General features: G+C 37.8%; 1 protein-coding gene across 5 annotated transcripts in view; it reads left to right on the forward strand.

The window, feature by feature from the left end:
• Window positions 1-19,660, forward strand: part of COBL (cordon-bleu WH2 repeat protein) — a 957,553-nt gene that overhangs the window by 878,540 nt on the left and 59,353 nt on the right. For all 5 annotated transcript variants that reach the window (XM_077269351.1, XM_077269353.1, XM_077269349.1 and 2 more), the window contains 4 exons: window positions 10,913-11,022; window positions 12,408-14,506; window positions 16,024-16,131; window positions 17,235-17,477. In XM_077269351.1, the coding sequence (XP_077125466.1) occupies window positions 10,913-11,022; window positions 12,408-14,506; window positions 16,024-16,131; window positions 17,235-17,477 (2,560 nt within the window). The remainder of the gene's footprint in view (window positions 1-10,912; window positions 11,023-12,407; window positions 14,507-16,023; window positions 16,132-17,234; window positions 17,478-19,660) is intronic.

Raw genomic sequence — 19,660 nt, forward strand, 5'->3', positions numbered from 1 at the left:
GGGCAATCGTCATCTAAAAAAATCCTTTATTCCATTACATTAAAAACCGTAGAAAGCAGCATTGCAGGGGAGAGATCCAGAAGCTAGAGGCAACGGTTGTTTCGCTTCACATAAGCTTCAACAGTTCTCTGAATCGAAGCTGAGTGTACATCTCCAGCTTCATTTACAATCTGTGCACGCTCCAGAAGTCGCTGGTACTCTGAGGTTTTATGAAAGCTGTGAGTGCGCAGAGCGATGTAATGACCATCAATATGACTAGAAGAAAGGGATGGGGGCGTGGTTTGCAAGGGGAAAGGAGCAGACCTGTTTCACAGGAGCTCCTGAGAATCCCCTTAATTAAGCAAGATTAGCTTACTTTAAAGTGGACTTTTATCAGCTTATTGAAGCTGAAGACCTGTGGGAACATACCTGGAACATTAAATTAGAACCAAAACATGGTCTAAACTAAGAAAAAAACATTTCCAGAACAGAGATCATTTCCTGCTTTGTCTATGGGGAAGAAGACAACTAAAATGGCCGCCGATGCAGGACCAAAGATAAAAGCCCACATTAGACTCATCACCTCCAGCCTAACTGGACTTAAGACACCCGGAGTGACACCGACTGAGCCAGCAGGGAGAGAGAAGAAATCCGACTTACAAGCGGCTCACACATTAGCCGCTGAAAAGGTTCCAGACAACCGACAGACAGCAGAGTTTCCGGGGACGAGGAGGAGGAGCGACGCGACATCGTTGAGGAAAGACACCGGGACTCTCCTGAGTCACCAAGACCTGCGGAGTGGAAAGAAGAATACTGCGACATCCTCTCTGCCAGATGCCAGAAAGGAGGACAGACGCAGGGAAATCGCCGCGATGACGAAGCAGAAAATGAAGATGGTGCCGCTGCTGAAAAGACAAGGAGAATCACTGCGGACTCCGACAAAGGCGAGTCTCCCCAGAGCCTTGCTATACTGCCGGGGACCCGGGAAAGAATCACTCCAGCCTGTGACACCGACGCTGAAGAGGAAGGAGGATGAGGGCTGCGCTGCCATTCAACATGTCTCTAATGCGGTGAGTACAATCCCGCTCCAACACTGCCACAGTATACAGCAGTCCCATTCATTTCAAAAGAGCTGTGCCACCCCTAAACCCCCTTATAAAAGCCTAAAAACTTTGGGGCATATGCAGGGGGATAAGAACTATCCAGTGCCACCAGATAGCAGCTTAATGGATGCAAGAGATATATTTGAAAGCTATAGCAGCTGGATATCCTCTAAACTAGAGTCAAATAACGAAAGGGGTCTATATGATGTCTCAGTAAATGTCACTGCTTAGAAGCATGACAAAAAAGGATTATGTAATGTCTCCATAGATGACACTGCTGAAGAAACACAGCTTATTGACACCATGGGTCCTTCTGCAGAGACCAGTGAAATTGCTGACAAAAATGTGGTAATATCTCTTGATAATTCCCCTTGCCTTAATGGGTCAAACACCAATGATTTCTTAAAGCCTTTATTGGACGCACAAAGAGAATGGCTGGATTCTTTGAAGCATCTTAATAAACTTTCTATTGTACCATTCCATAACATAAATACAAAATTTACCTCTACTTTACATAACAATACATTAGTGACATAGAGGATCATTCAGAACCAGCAGTTTCCCTCCATGTCTCAAATTCTGAATCAGATGCCTTTTTTGGCTCGCATGAGGAACTAGAGAGTGTCCACTCGGAAGACTTTACTGATGTGGCAGAATCTTCCTTTCTTGGGAGGAGGGACTCTCTCTATGAAGGAGATTCTTCTGATACCTCATCTCTCCATTCCTATTCAAAAGATTCTAGTGATGCCAGTGAGCCCGATCTCCCAGAAAATTTTTCAATTTTTACAGACGACTCTAATTTGAAGCAAATTCTCACGGAGTCTGAGATACGCCACTCCAACCTACCTTTAGTGGACAATATTCCCGCCTCAGAAGATTCTCCATCTGAAGGATTTATAATCAAAATTTGTAAAGCCTTTCTAACATCGGTGGACATTTCAGGAAGGGGATTAGATTCTGATGTTGATTTGACAGTTTTATCTGGGACAAATACAAAGATTTCCGACTCCCAACAAACAGATGAAACAAAGGCCCATGAGTCCTTTATCAAAAAACTACTTATAGACATTCTATCATATATTCTTAAAATTCTCAAACCAAATTCTATTACGACCCCTAACACTTTGCTACCCTTCTCAAAAACAGACAATAAGACAATCAAACATTCAACAGCTACACCTTCAAAAGACGTCAAAAATTATTCTCTGATCTCAGACTCCCTTGAAAAGATCAAAAAAGATATTCACTCTTTTATGGACGGCTTAGCTAATTACGAAGATTTTAAAAGAAAGAATAACCTAAAAGTTAGAAAAATTCCGGAATCAGTCCAGCCATCTCAATTAAAAGATTATATCTCTACAATGATATCTAATCTGTTACCTAATACCAAAGTAAAGAACTTGGTTGAGAGGGCTTTTAGAATTCCCAGACCACTCTCTCTCCCTCCAAATATAGCAAGAGACGTTATTGTGTCCTTTTACCATGGGTGGGTGAGGAATGATCTTCCCGCTCTGACTAGAAATTCAAAAATCCTTGCATCTCCATACGACAAAATAACTCTGTTCAAAGACTCGTCCAAGACCACAATTCAAAAAAGGAAATCATTCCAATACATGACTCGAGAACTCCTACGCGCAGGAATACCCTATCACTGGACCCAGACTTCCACCATACAAATAAAATATGCGATGAAACTATTAGTTATCTCTTCACCAGAGGAAGGAATTGTCTTTTTGGAAAAAAATAGAATAATACCCCCATCGACGTCACATAGACTCTCCTCTTCGTCCTCATCAGACTTATATTCTACTTGATAAAACGGGTTGCTAATTTAGTACAATTCCCACAGGGTCTTCTTATTCCAGACTACAAAGTACAGTGGATTGAAGCAAATCTTATACCACTTGCTACTGTTTTAATTGAACCGAACTTTCCCTCCACAGAGTCTCAGGGTCACCCATAGGTGTTCCCGGACGTGACAAGCTCTCACATGTTGCATATATTACTCAAAGTATTTGTATGATTAATACTTTTGATTTTCAGGTGCTGTAATAATAAGCAACAGTTAAGTATGTATATAGCTACAGAAATGTATGATTGCTTGTCTCTCCCCTATTTCCATAGGGGTATTTCCTTTTATCCCTCCTTTCCTTCCTTCCCTTTCCTATCTTCCCCCCCTTCTCCCCATTTCCCTCCCTCCCCAGAGTTATTAAAAAACTTTCAATAAAAATTATTTGAAAAAGAAAAAGAAAAGAAGAAAGGGATTTACAGAGAAAGTGAGCTAAGTGTTTTTTCCCTTATATGATGTGGTGTTAGAGATGCACATCACATGACCTCTACACATTGGGGGCAGTTTACTAAGGAAAAATGACGTAACAGTTTTCCTTTAACTGCATATTAGTATATTAATTTTAATGTGACATGCCATTAAATACAAAAGAACTCACTCTGACATCAGAAGTTCTCACTTTTATGTTTGATACCCTCACTGATAGCTACAAAAATAGGCTTTGGCACTAATTGTATTGTACTTTGGAAGCTAAAATAGAAAAAGCAATATAGCTTTTCTCAATGAAATAATTATATTTTGATTGACAAAATTTACATCAAATTACTGTTTTTGCTGTTTACAATCAAAACGGTTATCTGTTCTTTTTATACAATAATCAAATTCTAGTGGTGCTAAAGTAGAGATAGATACCGTAAACTGTCACATACCATAACTATAACTGAACTGAATGGGAGACGTACATCACAGTTAACATGTTTCAAACTTTTATTTTGTATGAAGGTTCACGGAAACAGTGGAAAATTATTGAGCATGACTAAGAAGAAAAAATGTACAAATTAGGTACAAAGGGAATTTAACTTATGTATAAAGTAATACACTGACAATATACAGTAAATATAAGAAGTTAAACTCCAGCGGTTATGCTTTCACACTGCAGCCACTACTTCCTTGACGAACCACTTTGCCCAAGATCTCCAGTGTGCAGATGTTGGCAACAATACAATTAACTCCAGTGTTAAACATTTTGCTCTGAGAAATGCCCAGCATGTCAGGAATTCATTATCGGAAAGAAATGCTTCCTTATCCTTCCCTGTGTGCCTGACACATGAGAAAATGTTTATGTGCAGTCTGATGTGAAATCCATTTCTATGATTTATCTGATTTCTATTTTAAGCTTTACAGAGGTTTCAGAAATGTTTTGTACATTTTTACATTTTAAGTTTTCATATTCTCGACCTCTACTAGAGAAAATACAGCATGAACAAGCTTCTTTAATAAAGCAAAAAAGAAGCCAAGTGTAAACATATTCATGTTTGTTCCTAAAAATTAGTACAATTAAGTTACTGCAGTTATGGGAGCTGCCTAAGTTTACATACACACCATAATATTGATATTTCAAAATTGAAATCACCTTACCCAGTTTTAGATCGTTTTCACAGACTGTAAAAGCTATACTGTATATAGGCCTGTAATTGTTACATGGGCCACGGTGTGCTGTTACACTAGGCATCAGTGAGATGGGTTTCTCTCTGTGTGTGATGTAATTTGCAGTAGATATTTCCCATTCAGGCCACATACCTTTAGATGACACAAGAATTCCAGATGTAGTGCATTACCAAGGAAAGATTAAGTCCATTTTATGAAAATAAAGTGAACTTTACTGTTGGAATTGATATAACACATGTACAGTAGGTAGCCAGTACAAAGCTTGATTTTTGAATCCGCTTTTGTCTTACACCGAGGTACAGACATATTTGTTTCATGTGACAGCACATCATTTGTAAATAATATTTCAGCAATACAGCATAGGTGAATTGACATTCATTTTATCTGTCCGTCACTAGGCTCCGCAGACTTTCAGTTGTACCTCCAGTCCAGTATTTCTTCACCTAGGTCTGGCCTAAACGTTACCTCTTGAAACCTACTTCACATGTGCTAACTCAGGGCTATCCATAACCCGCAACTTTACTTTCTTGTGCTCCTGGCTGTACCTGGCTGTATCCACTGCAATTGAGCTCTACTTCTGTCTGTTCCACTTCCTAGCTTCCCAGGTTCCAGGATCTTCTGGCTAGAATAAGATCTACCATTTTATCCATTACAGTTTCAGAGCTTGCTACCTCAGAAAATCTCCTCCTTGCACTTACACCCAGTATACGGCCTAGTCTTTCACACTCCCTGTGACTGGCCTCACTCTCTTCATATAACTAACTGCTGACTCACTGTAACCTGGAAATATATTTCTTTTTACTCCCAAAACTTCTCCAATCTGTGGGACTGGCTTATTATTAAGGCTACATTCGTATGATGAGTTTTGGAGTGTGTTTTTGAGGATGCATGTTTTTACTGCATTAAAAATGCAGCGTCTTACAGTTCTAGCAAAGTGGATGAGATTTATAGAAATCTCATGCCCATTGTACTTCTTTTTAATGCTGCATAAACTCACCTGTGGTACATTTTTCAAATCCACAGCATGTCAAGTTCTCTTGCAGGCTTTGGCTACGTTCACACATTTCTTTTTGCTGCGCATATTAAAAGCTGCTTTTTACAGTACCAGCAAAAGCTATGAGATTTTAGAAATCTCATTCACACACATTGTTTTTTTTCCTGACTTTATTGGAAAAATGCTTTGTTTATGAAAAATGCAGCATGTCACTTCTTTCAGCGTATTTGCACAATAGCAATGTGAGGAGAAAAACACAGGTATCAGGTGTTGCTGCAAGTTAATGAAAAAAAGTATGTAAAACCCATTTATTTTTGTGATTTTCACAAGTTTAAACCATAATGCTTTGGTCTCCTCACCTGAGAATGGAAGTTAGGATTAGTACAGTTTAATTAACCACTTAATGACTGCCGATACGCCCTTTAATGGCAGCAGTTAAGGGTACTTATGCCACAGTGCCGCTTTTTAACGACGATGAGGAATAAGGGTATAGCGCTCCCAGAGAGAGAATTTCTCTGGGGTCTTGGCTACTGGGGGGTATCTGAGACCCCAGAGAACATGATTCGGGCCGGTTTTTACCGACCCAGATGTTGCGATCGGCGTTTTTAGCGGTATAACGGCGACCGCATAAAAAAAGTCTGATTTTCCATTTAATTTCTCTCTCCTCTGATGTGATCGCACATCAGAGGAAAAAGAAATAGGGGCTCTTGATACCCCCTGGTACCTCTGTTGTCCTTGCAATCCCCCATGAAGTCCCACAGCCCACCAGCGTATTCTTATGGGAGAAAATGGCAGGCGCATGCTCAATGCGCTCACCGAGATCTGCTGGCCGGCACCCGGCAACAATAGGAAATTTTTCCTATTGGTTCATTTTGATCACTGTGATAGACCTTATCACAGTGATCACAATAAAATAAATAGTAAATCAACCCCCCCTTTATCACCCCCTTAGTTAGCTAAAAATAATAAAAATTAAAAAATGTATTTATTTCCATTTTTCCATTAGGATTAGAGTTGGGCTAAAGTGAGTTGGGCTAAAGTTGGGGTTAGGGTTGGTCTAAAGTTAGGGTTGGGCTAAAGTGAATTGGGCTAAAGTTAGAGTTAGGGTTGGACTAAAATGAGTTGGGCTAAAGTTAGGGTTGGGATAAAGTTAGGGTAAGGGTTGGGCTAAAGTTAGGGTTAGGATTGGGCTAAAGTTAGGGTTGGGCTAGGGTTAGGGTTGGGTTAGGTTTGTGGTTATGGTTGGGATTACGGTTAGGGTTGGCATTAGGGTTAGGGGTGTGTTAGGGTTAGGTTTGTGGTTAGGGTTATGGTCAGGGTTGGGATTAAGGTTAGGGGTGTGTTGAGGTTTGGGTTGGAGTTAGAATTGGGGAGTTTCCACTGTTTAGGTACATCAGGGGGTCTCCAAATGCAGCATGGCACCCGCCATTGATTCCAGCCAATTTTGCATTCAAAAAGTCAAGCGGTGCTCCCTCCCTTCTGAACCCTGCCATGCACACAAACATTGGCTTTTCCCCACATATGGGGTATCAACGTACTCAGGAGAAATTGCACAACAAATTTTGTGGTCCATTTTTTCCTGATACCCTTGTAAAAGTAAAAAAAAATTGGTTCCAAGGTAAATTTTTTGTGAAAAAAGTAAAATGTTAATTTTTCCTTCCACCTTGCTTTAGTTCTCGTGAAGCACCTGAAGGGTTAATAAACTTCTCGAATGTGGTTTTGCGCACCTTGAGGCTGCAGTTTTTAGAATGGTGTCACTTTTAGGTGTATTCTGTTTTCTTGACCCCCCCCAAACTCACCTCAAATTTGAGGTGGTCTCCCCAAAAAAAAATTTTTGATGGAAAAATGAGAAATCGCTGGTCAACTTTTAACCTTTATAATGTCCTAACAAAAAAAAATGTTTCCAAAATTGTGCTGATATAAAGATGATATGTGGGAAATTTTATATAACGCAAGTTATCTCAAACAAATTTTACCACTAACATGAAGGACAATATGTCACAAAAAAAGAGTCTCAGAATCAGTGGGATACATTGAAGTGTTCCAGAGCTATAACCTCATAAAATGACAGTAGTCAGAATAGTAAAAATTTGCTTGGTCATTAAGTACCAAATTGCCTCTGTCACTAAGGGGTTAAATTAGTGATGAGTGTAAAGTAAACATTGGCCAAGGTGTGAAATTGAATAATACCTGACCAAGGTATGAAAGTCCTACAACCTCAATGCTCTGCCAATGTCTTAGGCAAACTATTCCAGACCAATTCAACTCCCCTCTGTTACATTTGTAATTGTGTATTTTTTCATGAACTCATATGACATTTTTTGTTTAGAATAGTCACTATTTTTTCAGACATAAAAGTCTTTTTACACTAAATAATTTGATCAAATTTCCCTTTTTACCAAAAACGGTTTTATGGGTTCACATATGTCTTGCATTGGTGACCTAACACCTTGCATTGTTTATGCTTGTATGGTGGGAGCAAATCTGTACTTTGGGATCCTGAAAAATGCTGAAAAAACACAGCAAAACCTGATTTTTCTAAGCAGCTTCTTTATTGCCAAGAGAGTGGGTTTTCCCTGCAGAAAAAAATGCATCAAAAACGTGAACTTAGCCTAACTCTTCTATATTCTGCATTTAAACTGTTGCTTTCATTTTCCCAACACAAGTGCACATAGGGGTGTTAATCCCAAATTAAACAATTGCATAAAACTGTTGTGAATTCTGCTCTTGGGCTCCCTCCGGTGGTTGTTGGTGGTAATGCAGTTGTCCCTGGGTTGCAATCCTGGGCAGGTGTTCCTGCTGATTGCAGCTCTGACTGGGGTATTTAGGTGTGCAGGATTCATTAGTCCTTGCCAGTTGTCCATTGTTCTTGGAGGTTATTCATCTCTGTCTGGTTCCTCCTGCCCTGCTGCTAAATCAGCCAAGATAAAGTGTCTGGTTTTGTTTCTGCTGCACACATGCGGTGTGCATTACAATTCAGTGCTATTCATTGTTTTTTCTTGTCCAGCTTAGACTGTGTTTGGATATTTTCAGTCAAGTTGGATTCTCAGGAGATGCAGAGATACATTTCATGTCTTAGTTAGATGTGGAATTTTTGTGTTATCTGCTGTGGATATTTTTAGGGTTTTAATACTGACCGCTTAGTATTCTATCCTATCCTTTCCTATTTAGCTAGCATGGCCTCTTTTGCTAAATCCTGATTTCTGCCTGTGTTTGTCTTTCCTCTTATACTCACAGTCAATATTTGTGGGGGGCTGCCTATCCTTTGGGGTTCTGCTCTGAGGCAAGATAGAATTCCCATTTCCATCTATAGGGGTATTTAGTCCTCCGGCTGTGTCGAGGTGTCTAGGATGTGTTAGGTACACCCCACAGCTACTTCTAGTTGCGGTGTCAGTTTAGGGTTTGCGGTCAGTACAGGTTCCACCTTCTCCTGAGAAAGTCTCATGCGGCTCCAAGGTCACCAGATCATAACATAAAACATCAATATATAGAAAATGCAGCAATATAACACATAGCAGCACTATAAAGTCTTCAGGAGGGTGTTTCCTCTCTTTCCACATTCTTACACATCCCCTCTTTGCTGTTACTGTACTCGGCAACTGGACCTAGAAAGCAAAAAACAGCAAAGTAACTGTGTAATACATTACATTTCTTTATAAACAAGGCAAGCAGGACAGTCCCTCCTGATGGTAAGTCAGAGTCGTTACATAGAACAAAGTCTACTCTTTCAATATGGTAAGACATACACGTGAGAGCATTCCAATTTTATTAATATGTATACATAACTCTCAACATCTGAAAGGGAAGACATATTAGTCAATGTGTTGTTGGTACAGCAAGGCATAGACTGCATTAATAGGGAGCAGTAATAGCCACACCTTATACCATCAACACACCACTGACAGAGTATATAGGCTTAAAGGGGTTGCCAGTAATGATACCCAGCGAGGGAAGCAACATCAGTAATCTCAAAACTCTGTCTAAGTGGTCGTATGGTTTGTTTTTGCACTGTTTTTAGCACTTTAAGCCCTATTGGGCTCTATTCTGTGTTTGTCTCAAGAATATTTGAATAAAATTGATTAAAAGTTAGTTTTTATATATATCACCCATTTGCTATTGCACAGAAGAACTGACACCAATAATAAAACAGCTCAGTTCAAGGATAAGGATAATAACCTCAAAGCTGGGGTTATGAAAACGTAACCTGCTTATGTCTCATAACAAAATGACTTTTATTTGTAACATATCGTAAATCACAATGTACGTAATAGGAAACTTAACGTTTAGCTGCTTGTGCCTTAGGGCTACTGATGTCATTGATGTATCATACATTCACAGATGTACTGCTCTATATTGAAAGAGTAGATGCTACCATCACTTCATACCCTTGTTAGACGTGCACTTTTCTAACATGACAATGATCCAAAATGCACATCTGTTGCATTTTTGAAGAACAGAGTGAAAGTGATTCAGTGGCCAAGTATGTCTGCTGATCTGAGCCAAATCAAAACACCTATGGGGGAATTCTGAGGAGACAAGTTGAACATCACTCTCCATCCAGAATTCAGGCTCTAAAAGACATTGCGCTTGAAGAATGGAAAAAGATAAATGTTGTAATATGTCGTCAACTTGTTAATTCCGTGATTAAAAGACTTGGTGTTGTCTTTAAAAATCATGGACATCATGCAAAGTACTAGACATGGTAGTTTTTCGTGTGGGGTGTATTCATTTTTATATCAGGTAGTTTGAGTGAGGTTATGGTCACATGACCATATTTTCTCTCATACTGTTGTCTATACAAAAACAGACAGCAGAGTAAATTTTAATCAACAAATCTTGGAATAATAGTAGTTTCCACAATTGGATGTGGTAAAAAAAATGTCCCTGTGCTGAGATAATCTTCTACATGTGCCCCTGCTGTGTACTGTGTAATGGCCGTGTCTGACTGTGCAGGGATATGGTCTGATCGTACCACATCTCCTGGGCAGGGGAGGAAGCAAAAGAGTCTACGGACATTACATCATGGGATCACAGCTGATTCTTTTTGTAAGATAAAGCATTTCCTTGCCTGTTTTTTAAAAATGTTTTACCTCAAAGAAATAGTTATTTGTGATCCTGTACTGTAATGTCTATATACTTTTTATTTTTTTACTTCCTCCCTGCCCAGGAGCTATGGTATGATCATACATTGTGATTTTTTGTTTTTTATTTTTAGATTCTGTCTCTCACAGTTGAAGTGTATCTATGATAAAAATTACAGACCTTCCCATTCTTTGTAGATGAGAAAACTTGTAAAATCAGCAGTGTATCAAATACTTATTTTCCCCACTGTACATATGTATGTTTGTATGTATTAAATTTAACACAAATGTTTTGTAGTTCTATCAGAACAGAAGATGAAGTGGCACTAGTAAAAGATGGAGAAGAAGAAACATTTATAGCTGAGCAATTCCAGAAGACATTAGCAGAGCTTGATGAAGACTCAGAAGGTACTTTATATTTTCACCAATACCTATCGTGGTCCTTCAGCAATCTATAAGATTATAGATAAACAGTAATTTTCTGATCTGCGCAGGTTCGGAACTTACAAAGTACTAATTCCTTTACCATACAATATGCCTTTTCCCTGTTGCCCATTGGCTTTTAATTGTGCCAAAATATTGCTTCTATATAGTGTGAAAAATAGAGAGAGTAGTCTTAAATATGTAAAAAAAGGCCCTACTATTTTAATACCGTGCCCAATTTATAATAGTATATCTTTAATAACAATATTTTGTGCTCAAAAACAGTGCATGTAATGTCACCTTTAGTATCTTTATTGTCAATGTATATATTGTTTTAGTGCACAAATTGTCAATGTATATATATTTTTTTCATTACTACAACTGATTGACTACAATTTATGGAAAACTTGGAGGTCTTTTTCAGGCCTCCAGTTGCTAATGTGCTGACAGAGGGACTGCTCCCCCTCTATCAAACTTCTCATGAGGGTTTACAGTGATCAGGAGCAAGGCTATTTATATCAATCAGACTCATACAGCTGACCTCACCAGTACAAAAGCCGTACCATGCGATCAGATTGACATACATAGCAGTCATGGAGCACAAACTGACACATGCCCAGGACCAATATTTAGATCATATAGCTTTAAAAGGGTTATTATGTTTGTAAGGGCCCATTTAGAAGTGCAAACAATCTAGAACGAGCATTTGTTGGAATGCCCATTCACTGATTATCTGTTTGCGAAAACATGACAGCAGGCAACTGATGAATTAGAAAAATGCCCATTCATCAGGTTACTGGGTTGTTCTTATTACTATTAATCCCTTACTGTCAGGGACAATATTCATTTTTACACTTTCATCCTCCCTCCCCCTTCCAGAAAGTTGTAACTTATTTATTTTTTTCACCATCAGAGAATCAAGAGATTATAGTGGATCAATATTCCATGTCATAAAGTGTTATAAGTAGTTTTATCATACTGACAAATGAACATGTTCAAATTACATTTAAAAACAATCCATGTAGTTATCACAATCACCCTGACTTGAGTTTCGCCTGCCATCTTCCTCTGGTGTCCAAGACTAGATAAAGCATGAGTTCTTTTTCTACCATAAATATTTTATATTTCTATTGGATAAAGATATCAAAACAGGGTTGTCTAAATTTATGGGATTTTTACTTCAAACTGTGCTGCACAAAAGGTGCACATTCAAAAACTGCTATAAATCTATAAGCTTATAACTATCATAAATATGGCTTTAATGCTTTGTTCATTGACAAAGTTTCAAATTTATTTAAAGGGAATAATATATTGACGATATGTATATTGGCAATATCTATTAGCTCAGTATAATGATTTTTACTTCACAGATATGGATGATGGAGACATTGGAGAGAGGAATCATATTGGTACTAGATCGAGTCCTGTAGGTGAAGAGTCAAGTCATTATAATGATTCCAGTGAACACAGTACTGCTGTTCCTGTTACTGTTATAGATGAGGTTCCCGAAATTAACACTTTAAAGTATAATCCACACAATCTCACAAAAGTGAAAGAAGACAGTACAATATTGAATTTGTCTGCCGTCAGTAACAGGCAGAGTATTAATAAGCCTCCAGAAGCAGAAAAAATAAAAAAGAAAAATAGTCAAACATACAAAATTCCCCAACCCACTTCACAGGAAGTAAAATTGAAGGCTGAACATTTGAAACTTGAGGAAAATCACAGCACATCAAATATGGCAATGCGTAATAATTCACAAAAGCAATCTGCTGGTAAAGAAAGTCAATCAAGTAATACAGTTGCTTGTCCGATCAAAGTATTTCAAGATACAAGACAAACAAAGGAAAAAAGTGATATATTGCCAGAAAAAATTCAAATCAAAGAAAACCATGCTTCAAGTAATGTTCATAAGATAACAGAGCCATCTAAACCAGTACTGAGGCGACAACAAACATATGAAGCAAAAGCAGGCATGACCACTTTTACAGTTGTTCCTCCCAAACCAGATATAAAAAAATATGACAGAGAAGTTTCCATTTCAGCCAGCGCCATTAAGATAGATGATCAGGGGAACCTGATAAGCCCCCAGTCTTCATTTGATAAAAAAGATACGAAAAATAATATCATTAATGAATCCGAGGGAACCCTTATTGAGAAGCCTCTTTTAGAAAAAGCTAAAGAGTTCTGGAGATCAAATTCTATGGAACCACAAGTTGTGGACTCAAAAGAGCAAACTATAAAAAAGTTAGACACAATTAAAAGTTATAGGCCAAATCAAGCTCTAGAAAATAAAGTAAATTCTACATCATTTATGGGTTTCATTCAAGAGATTCCTGGAAATAAGGTAAATGATACTAATAACCAGTTGCTGATGACAAAATCAGCAACTGCTCCAGAGAAGATTATTATAATTGAAAATACTAGCAAGGGAAGAACAGACATGGTAAAGCCCACAGTTCATAGTAAATTTAATGGAGTACAGCAAACAAAATCTACAAAAGGTCCTAGTGAAAACAGGAGCATTATTGAAAGCACAATTAAGGAGAAAACTAACCTACCAAGTCCTGTTAATGAAATGCCTAAAGTCTCAAAACATACCAAACCAGTTTACTTTCCAGCAGCTTCACAGGAAAGAGTATTCACTATAGAGCAACCAAACATGGAGAGAAAAGATTTGCCATTTCTGAAGTCTTCCAAGCGGACATCTAGCCAATATGTTGCATCTGCTATATCCAAGTATACCGAACCTGTAGATATAAAAGCTGAACAAACTTCGGAGGCCAAACAGAATACAAACTTTGGTAATAGGGACAACATATTAAAGAACAATAGGAACTTTGTAGCAGAAAAGCCAAAAGTAGAAGTCAATGTTATAAATAAGGAAGAAGTAAGTGCAGATTGGAAGAAAAACTTCAGCAACAGTAATGATGGAAACATAGTAAGTAGAAATCTCCAAATAGAACCATCATCTAAAATGAATTCTGATGGCAAGCAAGGTATGACGTTTAAAATAGAAAGATCGTTGTCAGAACAAAATGGTTTAATTGGATCACAAAGTATTTGGGGAAACACATCTGTAACTAAAAGGACAAGCATAAATTACTCTACTCCAGAATCTTCTCGGCTTTCTCGACCAATATCTGGCCTGCCGTCGAATGCCTTTTTAAAAGCTGTTAGAGAGAAGTCTGGTAAAATAGAACAGAACAATTCTATTGTCTACATAAAAGCAACACCTGCTACTGCAGCAACCCCCGAGATTGAAGAAAAGCATGAGGTAGATAATGATGTCATACCTTCAACAGTAATAGATGAACCAGACAATCCCAGTGACAGTAATATTTTTGGACCTAAGGCTAGATTCCGACCAATTGTACAGAAGCCTATGCAAAAAGATAACTCAGTCCACAGTGCCTTAATGGGAGCTATTCAGTCTGGAGAAGGCAAAGAGAAGCTTCGAAAAATTCAGGTACGGTAATCTGTTCCACTTATTGCTGAGCTTATGGCTTCTATATATTGTTTAATTAAACATATGCATATACCACAATGTAAAAATAATACAGTATATATACAGCACTGGCAAAAATTAAGAGACCACTGCAAAATGTTCAGTTTGTCTCATTTTTCTCTTTATAGGTATATTTTTGAGTAAAATGTAAATTGTTCTTTTATTCTATAGACTTCTGACAACATGTCTCCGAATTTCCAAGCAATAATTTTTGTATTTTTTTTCTGACAAAGAAAAAGGGTCAAAATAAAAAAAACAGTGCTTTCAGACCTCAAATAATGCAAAGAAAGCAAGTTCATAATCATTTAGAAACAACAATACTAATGTTTCAACTCAGGAGGAGTTCAGAAATCAATATTTTGTGGAATAATCATGATTTTTAATCACAGCTTTCATGCGTCTTGGCATGCTTTCCGCCAGACTTTCACACTGCTTCTGGCACAAAAATGTAAGCATTTCTTCTTTGTTTGATGGCTTGTGACTATCCATCATCCTCTCGATTACATTCCAGAGGTTTTCAATGGGGTTCAGGTCTGGAGATTGGGCTGCCCATGACAGGGTTTTGATGTGGTGGTCTCTTAATTTTTGCCAGAGCTGTACATATATAAATAATGCAATAGTTTAATGAATAATTCAGATATTTCAAATACTACTTACATTTTCGTAATAGTTTAAATATTTCCTGTTTAATTGCAGTATATAACTTTAGGTAGACATGACAGCAAAGATGGTAGAATGAAGGTAAAATATTTAATAAACATTGAATGATTCTGATTATTTGTATGACATTTAGATAGCAAGGACCTCAGAGGTTAGAACTTTAAATGTCTGGCCTTATCATATTTTCTGTAAAGTCTAGGAAAATTAAACTGGAAGAGATTGGCTGCAGAGGTTAACATGCAGGTCTGGAATGGGACTGAAATTTATTCCTGGCATTTTTAGGACAAAATGTTGGTCTTGCACACACTTTAGTAGATGGGAGTCTCTAATGCAAAATGCCTACTTTACATTATAGGCAATCAAAATCAAAATTGACAGTAATGTAAATGTAATTCCTAAATATACTGTATCCTAGGCCTCTTTTCTCCTGATTAGCAGGCCATACTGAGATACTCTGTTTCAATCTCAAACTGATGTACTGACACAACCAACATAGCCATGAGATAATTTTTTATATACAGCTCTGGAAATAATTAAGAGACCACCACATCAAAACTCTGTTGTGCACCTTCTATGCACCTACATTGTAATGTCTGACATTTGCCAGAATGAGATGAGCTGCTTACACCCAGTAGCAATAGTGTCCAAGAACAAATGTGTTGTTGTTAGTTTTGTTCATGTATTGGCCTTTGATTTTCGTTAAAATTCTATTTTATTGTGATTCTTGTTAAAATGCAATGTTATCATGATTCATTGACATGAATTTTTAACTGCCTAAAATATTAATTTAAGACAACAGTTTTATATGTTTTCATTAGAACTCACCAACAGATGGAGATGAGAGAAAGTTTGCTGAGCCAGAGAATGAAAGGTCTGCATTACTTTCAGCAATTCGAGCTCATAATGGCATCTCAAGGCTGAAAAAGGTAGGTGGAAACCAATATTGGATAAGTGTTATTGCTGTTTATAATGTCTGCACATCTACTAAGCATCTCACAAAATTAGAATATCATCAAAAAGTTAATTTATTTCAGTTCTTCAATACAAAAAGTGAAACTCATACATTAGATAGAGTCATTACAAACAGAGTGATGTATTTCAAGTGTTTATTTCTGTTAATGTTGATGATTATGGCTTACAGCCAATGAAAACTCAAAAGTCATTATCTCAGTAAATTAGAATACTTTATAAAACCAGCTTGAAAAAATTATTTTAAAATCCGAAATGTTGGCCTACTGAAATGTATGTTCAGTAAATGCATTCAGTACTTGGTTGGGGCTCCTTTTGCATCAATTACTGCATCAATGCGGCATGGCATGGAGGCGATCAGTCTGTGGTACTGATAAGGTGTTATGGAAGCCCAGGTTGCTTTGATAGCAGCCTTCAGTTCTTCTGCATTGTTGGGTCTGGTGTCTCTCATCTTCCTCTTGACAATACCCCATAGATTCTCTATGGGGTTAAGGTCAGGCGAGTTTGCTGGCCAATCAAGCACAGTGATGCCGTTGTTTTTAAAACCAGCTATTGGTACTTTTGGCAGTGTGGACAGGTGCCAAGTCCTGCTGGAGAATGAAATTTCCATCTCCAAAAAGCATGTCGGCAGAGGGAAGCATGAAGTGCTCTAAAATTTCCTGGTAGACGACTGCGCTGACATTGGTCTTGATAAAACACAGTAGACCTACATCAGCAGATGACATGGCTCCCGAAACCATCATTGATTGTGGATACTTCACACTAGCCCATGGAAATCAAGGTCCAAGAGTCTATAGGAAGAGTGGAGAGACAGACAATCCAAGCAATTGGGAACAAAGTAATAGCGGATAGATCCTATTAGCTAGAAATGTGTGGCTTTAATTAGTTGCAAAAACAATTTGGAGAAACTCAGTTTAGTTGGTCATTGCTCAGAACTTTTTATTAGTGTCACTGCATAATGAGAACAAGGATTTTAGATATGCAAGTGACTGTTGTTTGACAAGGTGTATTACATTCTCTTCTATTTTTGAAACTTAATAAATATGTTTTCTTTGGCTAGGTATCTTCTACTGCATCGGATGAACTCCAGACCTTAAGAAGCATAGAAACATTGCAGAATAATGATTTTGTAGGAATGAATACATCAATTCCCCCTCCACCTTGTTCACCACCTCCTCCACCACCATCATTACTAAATACAACAGCAAAATCGCCAGCAACCTCTCTTAACAATTCGGTGGATGCAAGAGAAGAGTTATTAGCAGCAATTCGTTCAGGCGCTGGGGCTTCCAGATTGAAAAAGGTAATGTATTCAAATTAGGTTGTCAAAGAACTAATTTCACTGCAATCTTCTCATGTTAGAATAATAATGTTGTGTGATAGAAGTTTTCAATGTCATCAAATTGAATGTCCTACCTTAAATATAATTAAATAATACTATTCTGCTTGTTTCTATAATATACAGTACAGACCAAAAGTTTGAACACACCTTCTCATTTAAAGATTTTTCTGCATTTTCATGACTATGAAAATTGTACATTCACACTGAAGGCATCAAAACTATGAATTAACACGTGGAATTATATACTTAACAAAAAAGTGTGAAACAACTGAAATTATGTCTTATATTCTAGGTTCTTCAAAGTAGCCACCTTTTGCTTTGATGACTGCTTTGCACACTCTTGGCATTCTCTTGATGAGCATCAATTTTAACCATCCTCCCTGTCTCTGCTGAAAAAGCAGGCCCATACCATGAAGCTGCCACCACCATGTTAGACAGTGGGGATGGTGTGTTTCGGGTGATGAGCTGTGTTGCCTTTAGGCCAAACATATCGTTTGGAATTGTTGCCAGAAAGTTCAATTTTGGTTTCATCTGACCAGAGCACCTTCTTACACATGTTTGGTGTGTCTCCCAGGTGGCTTGTTGCGAAACTTTAAACAACACTTTTTATGGATATCTTTGATAAATGGCTTTCTTCTTGCCACTTTTCCATAAAGGCCATATTTATGCAGTGTACGACTGATTGTTGTCCTATGGACAGACTGTCCCACCTCAGCTGTAGATCTCTGCAGTTCATCCAGAGTGATCATGGGCCTCTTGGCTGCATCTCTGATCAGTCTTCTCCTTGTTTGAGATGAAAGTTTAGAGGGACTGCTGGGTCTTGGTAGATTTGCAGTGGTATGATACTCCTTCCATTTCAATATGATCGCTTGCACAGTGCTCCTTGGGATGATTAAAGTTTTGGAAATCATTTTGTATCCAAATCCGGCTTTAAACTTCTCCACAACAGTATCATGGACCTGCCTGTTGTGTTCCTTGGTCTTCATGATGCTGTCTGTGCTTCAAACGGAACCCTGAGACTATCACAGAGCAGGTGCATTTATACGGAGACCTGATTACACTCAGGGGGATTATATTTATCATCATTAGGCGTTTAGGACAACATTGGATCATTCAGAGATCCACAATGAACTCCTGGAGTGAGTTTGCTGCACTGAAAGTAAAGGGGCCGAATAATATTGCACGCCCCACTTTTCAGTTTTTGAATTTCCACAAAAATTTAAAATAACCAATAAATTTCGTTCAACTTCACAATTGTGTTCAAATTGCTGTTGATTCGTCACCAAAAATTTACATTTGGTATCTTTATGTTTGAAGCATGATATGTGGGAAAAGGTTGAAAAATTCCAGGGAGCCGAAAACTTTCGCAAGGCTCTGTAATTTTTTATACGCTCGTCTCACCCATGCCTAAATGTGTATATAATTAGATATAATGTAGGTGTTTTTGTTTTCATGTGAGTTCCCAGTGCAAAGAGAAGCATTTATCTATCTTTTGCTTTCTTGGTTTTCACATTACTCTGTACTCTGACTTTAAACTCAGTTGTTTTGTTAAAATTGTCTCTTAGCTTGCATGAGCAGTCAAACTCTTATTCTCCTTGAGGCTGCATTTATATGTTGTGGCTGTGTTATATTTTTTTTCGTCACAGTCATGGAAAACAATGCATTGTTTGGCAACGATTTTCCAAAACAGTGGCAAAAACTTTGTGGTTCTATTGCAAGTATGAAAAAAACACAACACAACTGCAGTTTGTGAATGTAGTCTGAAGTTAGTAATTGGGCTCTAATGTGTCATATAAGTTTATAATTTCAGCTGTGGCTATTATTTAACCAGCATTTACAATCCTTCAGTCGGATAATGACAGCATTTTGTTTATGTTAAATTGGAGAAGAAAAGAAAAAAATCAAATTCAGTGAGTGCATAATTTAAAGACATTGGTTTTATTGCAAAGCTTTGAAGATCAGTAAGTTACTACCTATCATATTTTTGGACTATAGGAATTACTATAAGGCCGGTGTCACACCTAACGTATAAAAATACGGTCCGTTTTTTACGGCTGAGATACGCAGAAATGTTCCCGAACAGTGACCCGTATGTCATCCGTGTGCAATGCGAGGATGCAATTTTTTATCACAACAGTATCTGT

This window comes from Ranitomeya variabilis, chromosome 6, assembly GCF_051348905.1.
Source record: "Ranitomeya variabilis isolate aRanVar5 chromosome 6, aRanVar5.hap1, whole genome shotgun sequence".
Lineage (NCBI taxonomy): Eukaryota > Metazoa > Chordata > Amphibia > Anura > Dendrobatidae > Ranitomeya > Ranitomeya variabilis.